Below are 12,011 nucleotides of genomic sequence, written 5' to 3'. Positions count from 1 at the left end.
CATAATGTATTGCCTAGCCCCTTACCCTAACCCCAACCCCTCACACTAACGTTAACCTAAACATATTTCTAACCTGAACCTTGAATCCTCATTTTCCAGAAATGTCCTCTCTACGATCGTAAAAAGAAAGTTTGGTCCTCATAAAGCCATATTATTTATAAGTACACACACACACACACACACACACACACACACACACACACACACACACACACACACACACACACACACACACACACACACAGCAGTCTCGTTCAGACCTCCTTTAATAGAATAATAACTTTATCGATCCACCCATGAAAAGGAGCTAAGGATATAATAGTTTCCTTTAGCAGAATATGCATTTGCCAAGTCAATGGTATGAATCCTAGTTATCTGGTTGAAAGCTCCTCTCACACAAAGATCTTCACTCGTTTCCTCATCCCTTCTATGTCAACTGTCAGCTGTGTGTGTGTGTGGGGGGGGGGGGGAGGGGGGGGGGGTCAGGTTTCATTGAATCCCCGGCATGACGATTGATTGTGTCGACAAAGATAATAATAAAAATGGCACCTCTAAGTGGAGAGGTGTGTGTGTGTGTGTGTGTGTGTGTGTGTGTGTGTGTAGGGGGAGATGACGGATAGCCTGAAAATCTTTTTGTGTCCATTCTATGCCCTTAGTAAAGGCTGCAGCAGCTGTGGTTGATCCATAGTGCTATAGTGTTGTGATTAGATGAGTGGCCTAAAAACAATCAGTCGGAGCTCATTAAACAAGTGGCTACATGTCCCATCCTGGTGATCATTTATCAGTAATGTTCCTGAATGGCCAAGTCTCTTTAGTCCCTGTTGTCCCCCCTCAAAAAGATATGAAAGACAACCCCCTCCCCAAAAATAGCTTAACAGTTAAGGGGGTCGAAACATTTATATATCCTTCCTATCTGTTACTATATATCTCCCAACGATTTCACACACCCCTAAGGTGAACCATACCAACTTAACTTGGCAGGTGTCACCTCTTACCATTGCAGTAACTTACTTTAACTTGATGCAAAAAAAGGCACAAATTGGTGGATAAAAATTCACCAGAAAGCAGGAAATAAACTGTTGCACTGACGCTCTAAACATTTTAAACCTTCGCTTAAAGGTGCTCCGAGGAACTTTTGGTTTGTACTAATTCTTACACCCTCTTTGAACAAAAGCGGTAATGTTTTTACTATGCCAGCTCTCGTTCCTGGGTGAGCGTGCGTATGACGAAGGCATTAAGAAAAACGATATAAAACTATCATTCTTTGCACTGATGGTCTCGTTTGCTGTTACATGTAACTTATGATCATAAGAAGAAAAATTTGACTTGTATCAGAAATATTTAAAAGTTCCTCAAATATTATCAGCATCCGAATATAATAATAATAATTGTGTTTTTTCTTCATCAGATCTGAACAGTCACGGTTACATCGGGGAGACCTGGTCGTCAACGGCGACTGGAGCATCCAACCCGTATCCTGGCGACCCTCACCTGGTTTCCCTGGAGACGGACAGCGGGGGGGAGGAGGAGGAAGGGGGCACAGAGGAAAACATTGTGTACCTATGAATGTTGATTAACATTTCAGACAAAAAATGGCCAACGCAGCACTTAAGGAGAAAGATAAAAGACATTCACGCAGCAGTAGCATCAGGACCTTCGGAAAACATTTCTGTCTCTCTCAGTCTTTTGTGAAAGATTTCATTTGTGGCCTTTTTTTGTGTGTTGTTTTTTAAATTTACTGGAAACCCAGAGAGAGAGAGAGAAGCAGAGATAAAGAAACCCAGTTTGATTCAGACTCAATCTCACACCTGTCATGCACCTTTACTCGGGGCATCGCTGGTTGTTGAATGTCCATTTATTTTCTGTTTCTGTCTGTGTGTGTGTGTATGTGTGTGTGTGTGTGTGTGTGGTCTTTATTGACTGGCTTTCTGCAGCCACTTTTACCCTCTCACCCCGACTCCTCTGCCGTCCTTTCTCAGGTCCCACATATCTCGTCCCTCAAGCACACACACACACAGACACACACACACACACACACACACACACACACACACACACACACACACACACACACACACACACACACACACATACACACACACACACACACACACACCATTTATTACATTTACGAAACGAAAAGGAGATAAAGCCTATATACCCAATATCAGCACGACATCTCTCTAGCCGCTATTGTGTTGCCATGGAGTAAACTGCCGACATTCCACTTATCAGACTCAGGCTGTGTATGTACAAGCCGCGCATAATGCACCAGGCACAAAAACACTAGGATTGGGAGATGAGGTGCGACAGCGTCAAATCCCACATTTGCCAGACCTGCCTGTGTGTGTGTGTGTGCATGTGTGCATGCGTGCCTGTAGCGATCGTTTATTTCTTCTTATCTAAACCATGTTTTTCTTGTTATGAGAAATAAGCACATACGTTTTTTTCTTTTTTTTAAGAGTGATGTTGAAGCTGGGCTAATATGTCAATCTTATCAAAGCAGAACAATCTGGGGAACAAAATGTCTTGAGCACAACTCCCCCCTGCGGAAAAAAGGAAGGGGGAAGTTGTTGTGCAGGAAGAAAAACCTATTGGGTTCAACCATTCTAAGCTCTAATGTAAGTATGTTAACAGTTAACAACTTCCATAAGAAATAGCAGATTACATTTTAGTTTTATCTAGTAGCCTACAATTTTTTAGAAACAAAAATTGGACTGATTTTCTTTTAATCTGGTACAAACACCGCTCAGGATAATTCATAATAACCTTTGTCATCCCTAAACTTTTCATTATTATGTTCAGGTAAACTTTGACATTCCCATCAGGCTCAACTGTTCTTTGTGCTAAGTGTTGATTAGCAAATGTTAACATGCTAATCAACACCCTGGAATTAAGATGGTAAACATGGGTAAACAGCGTACTCTACATGCTATTGTGAGTGTTTGAGCGTGCGTGCTGACGTTAGCGTTTTTTCCCCTCAAAGCCCTACTGTGCCTCGTAAAGACTCTACCATGTAAACTCTTTTACATTTTCCGTCATAACTTTAAAATTACAATCTCTTAAAAATCTTTAATTTATAAAAGCTGTAAAGGGGTTGTACCCAGCACCCATGAAACATAGGAAGTCGCCCTATTGATACAATGAATGCTAAACTATTCAACTTGAATATTGATGTACTATTTTTACAAGCACCTAACCATTTCTATATGTAAAAAGGTCCAAGTGCCAAGTCCTTTAAGTTGTCTCTTTGGTGTTAATTTACAGACACTAAAAAAGATGATTTGGTTTAATTACTGTTTTTTTTCTCAATGGGACAACAAGGCAGTGGCAGTATTTCCCAATGTGATGTTAGCAAACCATGTACATACAGTGTATGTTTGTGCCTTTTATTTATTAATTGCAGTACATACAGCGTCTCCATGTTTTACAGTGCGTTGTGAAGGGTTGTATAGAAAAGTGTGTGTACCTGTGTGTGCGCAGATGTTTGCGTTTCATCAGTGTCGTGTTGCTGTTGTACTGATAAAGTGACTTTTATTGAACTTGGAAAAAAGTGCTTTGTTTTTCTTAAAGGCGCAGTGTGTAGTTTCAGGGAAGAGGGATTTGTTTTTACATTGGCAGTCTGTAGTTAGTTTATAAAATATACTGTATTAACTCTACATGTAATTCTTAGTGTTGAATAATTCTATCAACATCAATCAAAACTAAATTATTTTGAGGCATGCACCTTGAACCAAACGTTAAGACTAGAATATGTTGTAAACCAAACTGTGGGCCTGCTGCTGTAAACAACAACAGTGAAACAGTAACTTTTCAGGAAGCTTCTTAACTTCAAACACTGTTCCAGGGATCACATTTTCCTATGAGGAAAGTTTGTTTAGTCAGTTATGAGAATATACCTTAGAAAACAATTCACTTCTCTGACACAACCCAAAGTTACATAGTTCACCTTTAAGGCTGTCAAAAGGGCCTCAGTGAAAGTGCAATACAATAAAACGAAGAGGAGAAAAACGGTTGAGGCGCAGACAGTATCAGTTAAGTTTTACGGCCTTTGGTATATGAACTTGAAGCGCCTCCGACAGTGTGAGCAGCAGATGTGTGAGTGAGATGCCTGGCCTGTTTTTCGGCTGGCAGCGGAGACAGGTGGCAGAGCAGGTGCGTGAATGTCAATGATTTCTAGTGTGTGTGATACTGCTGCACCTCTTGAATTGTAATCACCAACAAAAAAAACCACATCAGTTGCTATTGGATGAGCGCAATATGTCGTGTAGCAACAAACTGGTGCATCATGACATTGTTTCAAATGAATAGCTACACCATGAGACTTTTATGGGTGAGAATATCCCCAACCAATCAGAGCCTGCCATCTCAAAAGACTCCTCAGTAGGACAGCGGTAATGTATTTCATTGGCTTTCCTAGACACAGGAGCAGATGCCCTGAGATCAACAGGGTCTCTCCACTCTACTCCCAGCATGCACCTTGTCATCTGACTGTAATCATAATTGTGCAGACGACAATCCAATTTACAATCTGTTTCACTGATCAGTATCCCTGGACTAAAAATGGAAGTTCAGGGTTCAGGTAGTTCATAGTAAAAACAAGAAAAAAATACACAAAGATTTAAGATTAGACAGCGATTTAGACAGCGATGTAGAATGGCTATAATGAAAATCACGTGACTGACAGTGTAGATATTATAGCCTATTTAACCTCATTACTCTTTCATAGCTTCAAACTCATTTTAAAATGTTGGGGTATCTGTATTCACAAAACCAAATTGTAATGTATTTTGAGGCAATCTTCGCCTATATTAGACATCACGTAGGCCGGTCACATCCCTGTCGGTTCGGATTGAAGTCTCTTTCACCAAATTTGATCCCAATCTTGTACTCTAAATGGATCTTGTTAAAGGGAAACTGTTCATTTATGTAAGATGTAAGCTGACTGCTTCTGTGCTGTTTTCCCCAGGCCTTGATAGCCTTCTGACGTTGGCAGCTCATTCAGGCAGAGTTCTTACAAAGGGCGTTCACATTCTACATTCTGTTGGTAAATGTGTGTTAATCAGAATGAGAAATATGTAAACAACAATTGTGGTTTTCTTTGTTGGATCTTGGCTGACCTGAATTCAAAATACCTTTCTGATCATCAGCTGTGTTGTCATAAACCGTCCAGGCTAACATTCTACATGTGGCTGTGGTGAAGCGGGTAGGGTGGTCGTCCACTGGGTTGCAGGGTCGGTGGTTCGATCCCCCGCCTCCCCGCCACATGTCCAAGTGTCCCTGGGCAAAGAGACACTGAACCCTAATTTGCTCGGGATTGTAGCTTGCACCCGCGTGGTAGCTGCTGCTGCTAATAGGTGTATGAATGTGTGTGTGATTGGGTGAATGTGTACAAAACAATGTAAAGCGCTTTGGGTCTGTGAAAAACCAGGGAAAAGTTTGTTCTATAGAAGTGGAGTCCATTTACCATTCATTTCATATCTCATATAAAAAAGTATCTATATATTCAACGTCTTTTATAGGTACTAGTAGTGCATTTTCATCAGCCCTTTGTGTTGCCTTGCCTTTCTCTCCCTGATCTTTCCCACTAAGAGCATTTAGACACACGGTGTGCGACCATTGACCTGTCTGATCCTCTCTGTGTCTCCTCTAAGCCCTTCAAAGATCCTCTATATTGCATCACCTTTGCCGTTAAAATGGAGATTGTACTCTCTCTCCCGTCAGCTGTTTTCGTAGTGGAGTACTTCACCTAATCAGTTTTGGAACACTGTGTGTGTGTACGCTTCAGTCAGCAGTGTTACATTTCGCCGCCGCGATTTTATGGGCCATATAGTAGCATATAATCAAAATGTTCCCAGTGTTTTACGTGCCTCTGCATCTTTTTTTTTACAAGGTTCTGGTTGTAAAGGAAAGATTTCAAAGTCGCCAAGTAGCAACTTTGAGGAGGGAATGTTTGTGTAGAAAGGTATGGAATAAGACAGGAGGAGAACCTTGAACCACAACACAAGCTTTTTTGTATGCATGGCATGGAGTTCTGTCTATGTTAAGCACCTGTGTGTGTGTGTGTGTGTGTGTGTGTGTGTGTGTGTGTGTGTGTGTGTGTGTGTGTGTGTGTGTGTGTGTGTGTGTGTGTGTGTGTGTGTGTGTGTGTGTGTGTGTGTGTGTGTGTGTGTGTGTGTGTGTGTGTGTGTGTGTTTCTTTTTCACAGGTGTTTAACGGTAATGGGCTCAAACTATGATGTAGTAAATGCCACTCAGCCATCTGGTCTGTCTCCGATTTCACTCTGATAAAAGAAAAACAAATTTCAAGGCATTTTATTTTCTGATAACTTAACAAAGTTATAACTTTATAAGACCTCAAGACTCCAGTCTGTTAAAGCTATAGTGCGTAACTTATGTCGCCCCGCACCAGTGTGACGGGGGGCGTGACACCAGTTCGTAAACACTGCCATACTGAGAAATACAGAGAGAGTTTTGTGGAGCTGACATGCTTAATCAACTTTGTGCCGGCTCATTTGGCAAAAGCTTGAACGAAACCGACATTCATTCGTAGGAAAAAGTTATGCACTGTAGCTTTAAAAAAAGTGGAGTCAAATGTCTACAGATCCTTATGTGAATGTTTAGTAGAACAAACAAGAGTAATTCTTTTAAATACTTATTAGAGTTTCAGTGTTTCCACTCGCCCTCGGCCTCGCTTTGTGTGGATTCTGTAATAGTAAAGAGTCCCTTTACTCATTATAAAGAAAGAGCCCCCGCTATGCTATGTGGCCCGCTGTGTGTTCCCCATAGTTGTGTTGTGTGTTTTTAAGGAGCCCAGAGGACGGTAACCAATAACGGCAATGACAAAAAAAAAAAAAAAAAAAAAAAAAACGATAAAGGGGAAAATGTATTATCGCTGAGTCATCTGCTCCGCGTTTGAAACATGCGATAGTAAAGCCTTTCCCCAAGGGGAGGCGTAATGATTTCTGCGGGCTGCACACAGAATAAACCTGCCCGGCCCAAATATAAATAACAACCATTAAAGCTTATCCCGGTGAGGAATGCTTTTATGAGAAACCTGAACAATATACAGCATATATATACAGGTTATTAGATTTCTCCAGGGGGTGAAATATAGTGACAGGGGGCTGGACTTAATATATATACGGACTGCTCAGAGGCGCAGTGGCTATGGAGGGAGGGTGGGGGGGGATTGGATCTACGACCCGCTAGCCCTGTAACAACTTACTGTATATGGCTTTGACTTTCAATACTTCTCGTGCCTATTATTTTTACTTTGGCGTGGAACTAAATGTCTAAGTGCAAGTTTAACAATGCGTGTGACATGCCTTTGTGTTGTGTAGACTCTTTGAAAAGAATGCAGAGTGTGTGTTCCCTTTTTGAAGTGCTTGGCCCTTTTTAAGTGACACATATCCCCTCGGCCCTCTGATCTTTACTTTAGCTTTGACCCTGGTGGGATTTTAATTGGTTCTCGCTCATCACGCACGTCCCCCCTGTTTTGAAGTCACTCGCAGCCATGTCCTGCAGCTGTGTGGAGCTGTTGTTTAGCCCAAAATAGATGCTAATTACGGGGCTTTGCACATTAGAAGGCTTCACTGTTACACATCCACAGCAGGCAGGCCCCCCCCCCCCCCCCCCCCCCCCCCCCACCCTCGAGCATCAAAACATTGGCAGGCAGGTTATAGTCGCTGCGCCATTTCATAGATAGACCTTCTTCATTATGCCATGGAAAATGAAATCTGTAATCTCTGTACTGATAGTTTTTTTTTTTCCAGCTGGCCACTACTATACAGTCAATGCTGGATCCTGCAATGAACTGTTTCAGAATCATTAAAGGTGTGTTGCCAGGTACGTTCACTCATACAAAGAATTGTCTATGTGCATAACCATAAACATACAGTTAAAAAACAAACGTAGGGAACACATTTAACAAGCAAGTCAAAGAATATAAATAGATAATTGAATTTGGCTGGCTTTCCCTTTTTCTCTGAACATCAACAGTCAACAGGGCGCTCCATGGAGTAGTGGGTAGAGCACGTACCATATAGGCTAAGTCCTTGTCACAGTGGTCGTGGGTTCGAATCCCACTCGTGGACCTTTACTGCATGTCATCCCCCTCTATCTCCCCATTTCAACTCTGTCACTATCTACTTCAAACTGTCAAATAGAGCTTAAAACACAGAATAATTTAAATTAGCCCTTTAACTGAAACGAACAGTTATCCAAAAATGAGCTCCAAAAAAATAAAAGGTTTCTATTAGGATTTAGTTGCCTTGTAATGGCTTACCCTTGGTTGACGCAACCCATCCGTGTTTGTTTGCTTTTTTAGATGTTTCCATATCATGTGGAGCCAAGTTGGTTGTTGGTTTTATAAGTTGGAAACTGGCAAATACGTTTATTTCCGTGTGACGTGAATGCAGCATTGATATGTGTGCCAACATTGTTTTTATGAGGCTCCTTTGCTCAACTTACATAGTAAATAAGCCCAATATAAAATAATAACTATGCCCATATAAGTCTCCTTTTAGGCCATTCAAGTTCATCAGCAATGCTATCAATGTTTTTCCTCTCGTATATCCAGGCCCACCACTGAACTCCAAGTGACTTCATTCATAAATATATACATGATCTGACCTTAAGGGTTATGGTATTAATTATAGGAAAAATTAACAGATATACTGACGAAGCAGTTATCCCTCCACATCTATGATAGTCTACATCTGAATCTACTTACCCAGAATGAACTTGGGAGGCGTCACTAGTTAAAAGTTATTGATGTACCGCTGTAGACACACACACACACACACACACACACACACACACACACACACGCACGCACGCACACACACACACACACACACACACACACACACACACACACACACACACACACACACACACACACACACACACATCACAATACACACAGAATAAAGTTGAAAGTTGAATTGTTGTTTGTCATCTTTTCACATTAATTCAGGGCCATACACTGTATCACTCAATTGCTACAAGGACATGGGGTTACTATTCTGGTTACCTTGAAGTCATAGGCAGGGGTGGAAGTATAGAATTAGGCTAGATTCACTCTCATGAGACGGTCTGAAGTGTCAAGATATTGTAATAATGCATTCAAATCAAAGATCCCGTCAAATATGTTATGTCTGATATGATGTATGGTCACCTTAATTACAGTATGCATCATGGGATATATGCTTGCTAAGGGACATAAATCAAACACACCCAAAATGTTGCCTGACCAACAACAAGTGCATGCTGAGTCAATCTAACATGCTAAGTGCTAGCTAAACCTGCAGTGTGTAGAATTTTGGGTTTTATTTCCTAGCAGATTTTGTAGAAAGTAATTATAATATCCATAAGTACATTTAATTTAGTGCATAATAGCTGAATTTTTTTTTTATAATTATTATTTTTTCCCTTAGAAAGGGTCTCATATATGTCCATATTTCTGCATATTTTGGACCAAGACCTAGTGCCGACATCTTGAAAGTGTCATAGTTGGAATGTCATTGGGTGCTTTGTTTAAAATTTAGAATTGTTCTTGTCCTTGAAGGCCACTGTAGCTTCTGTTATTATTCGAAAGGGTTGGGGTTACCCAGGGAGCGTTGCATTCTAGAACTTTGTAGAACTTTCTTGATGATATCATATTACACACTGCACCTTTAAAACATTTTTTGAGGAGAATGAAAGAGCAGAGAAAGTTGAACTTGGAGCAAAATGTTGCAGACTTCGCAGTGCACGAGCTTCGCAGAATGAAGTCAGCAGACAGGTGAGTAAACAACAACAACACACTCAGTTTGATGGATGAAATTGTACTGAGTGATGTCAACAAACACAAATTACCTAGCAACAATGTAGCGTTATGTGTGTGCGCTAGGTGTGTAAAAACTCCACAGTCTCTGTTTTTGCTCTAATATGTCTGTTGTTAGTTGATGCAGCTGTCTGTAAAGTGTCTGTTGATCATACGTCACTGTTCTTGTTGCCTTGGTGATGCTGTAAGTGTCTGTTGCCTAATGATAGGCCTACGTGTTCCCTAGCCCCTTTTATGAAGCCTATTGTTGTTCATTATGATTCATTGTTTGAGGTTTGTATTGTTTTCTAGTTAATTCCAGTGAGGCTTTACTGAAGAAATGTGTAGCATATATCTTTTTTAATTAAAATCAGTTGTAGGCTACATAGCTACAGGCTGCAACGTGAAGGTTATTAGGCCTAATCTGAAATGATTCTTTGGATGGATGTGAAGTCTCTGGTGTGATACTGATCCACTAGTATTGTTGGATAGACATTTAATGCAATTTATTTTGATGCCTCAGGGTATTCTTAACAATATGTAATTGTTTCATATATTCAACACAACCTTTTCGTCTATAGGCTATGCATTTATCATCACATTACCCACTAGAAGAATATTTTTACACAAGTGCCCCTACTTCAGTAACATTTCTTTAAAGTTATAAGCTACTTTTACTTGGATACAATATACAGGATGTCAGCTATAGTTCTACACTAAATATGTTACTGTATGGCTCTATGCTACTCTATGGCTATTTAGTTGCAACCACAACTGAGCTCCAAGTGAAGAATATTATTCAACACATCCGCTATAGGCTATGCATTTGATTTGTCATCATATTACCTTACCCATTTTAAGTACTTTTACTTGAGTAACATTTCTGTAAGAAGCAGCACGCCTACACTATTCTAGTACTTTTTCCACCTACTGGGAATTTCCACTTTAGTACTCCACTAAATATGATATAGTATGGCTCTATTTAGTTGCAACCACCGCTGAACTCCAAATTAACAACTTAACACATGTGTATTCACCATCCAAAAATCCAAATGCAAATGGTAACAATTATCTTCAAAATGAATAAAGATGATGACAAGGCAAATATCAGCCACATCTAAAGTCACATCTGTGTCTAGTTTCCTGTTCTGAGTTTAGAGGCAGAGTTGGTATCACAGCGCAAACAAGTCATACTGTATATTCTCCTTTTGTTGTGAAAAAAACACCCCAGATTTCTTCTATTTGGTATATATAGGAAAAGAAAGATTTATTATAATGATAATGCTATTGGACAGTAAATGTCAAAAAAGAGCTAGAATTGATAATCTATATGGACTTCTAATAGCTTCCAAACACCTCCGCAGTGCCAGAGGGTTGGCGAAAAATCAATATGAAAAATTATCTATATCCATCACTGTCAACAATGCATTTCTTCCTCCTCTCCTTATCTCCCTCCTCTCGTCTCTTAGGTATCTATCCTCATAAACCCAGTTGTGCCAAATAGAATTACCCAGGATGCAGTTCGCCTTTTTGAAAAGTTTATGTAATGTATGCCTGTCCATGTTTTAGTTTTTTGATTTGTTTAATTGAGGGAAATAAGAATTGAATTTGGAGACATGAATGCATGGAGCATCTGTCACCGCCAGCTGTTTGAGGATTTGCCGCTGTGATCGCTGTATCATTTTTCATGACGTGACGTTTCCAAAGAAATGTGTTCACCGTTTGTGTGTGTGTCTGTTTGTCTGTTTGTCTCTGTGTGTGTGTGTGTGTGTGTGTGTGTGTGTGTGTGTGTGTGTGTGTGTGTGTGTGTGTGTGTGTGTGTGTGTGTGTCTGTGTGTGTGTGTGCAAGATGGTATCCGACAAAGAAAAATTTATTTGTGTGCGATTGTGGACATGAAAACGCGGTATTACTGTGTAAGCTGTTTGCAGCTTACAGCTCTTTCAAAAAAACATCGAGAGAGAGAGAGAGAGAGAGAGAGAGAGAGAGAGAGAGAGAGAGAGAGAGAGAGACACACACACACACACACACACACACACACACACACACACACACACACACACACACACACACACACACACACACACACACACACACACACAGAGAGAGAGAGAAAAAGAGGGTGTTTTTCTAATAGGGGCTTGACAGACAGAAAGCATCCATTTTTAAACGCCTGTTTTAGATGCTGTCTTAGTGATTACTTTGC

At 40.5% G+C, this 12,011-nt stretch overlaps 1 protein-coding gene across 1 annotated transcript in view; it reads left to right on the top strand.

The window, feature by feature from the left end:
* The window catches only part of arhgef28a (Rho guanine nucleotide exchange factor (GEF) 28a), a 60,438-nt gene extending 58,327 nt beyond the window's left edge, over positions 1-2,111 (top strand). The window contains exon 37 of the mRNA XM_080046346.1: positions 1,409-2,111. Within this exon, the coding sequence (XP_079902472.1) occupies positions 1,409-1,566 (158 nt within the window). The 3' untranslated portion in view covers positions 1,567-2,111. The remainder of the gene's footprint in view (positions 1-1,408) is intronic.
* The last annotated feature ends 9,900 nt before the right edge of the window (positions 2,112-12,011 follow it).

Source organism: Ammodytes marinus (assembly GCF_949987685.1).
Source record: "Ammodytes marinus genome assembly, chromosome: 18".
Lineage (NCBI taxonomy): Eukaryota > Metazoa > Chordata > Actinopteri > Uranoscopiformes > Ammodytidae > Ammodytes > Ammodytes marinus.
This window is presented reverse-complemented; position numbering and strand designations above follow the sequence as displayed.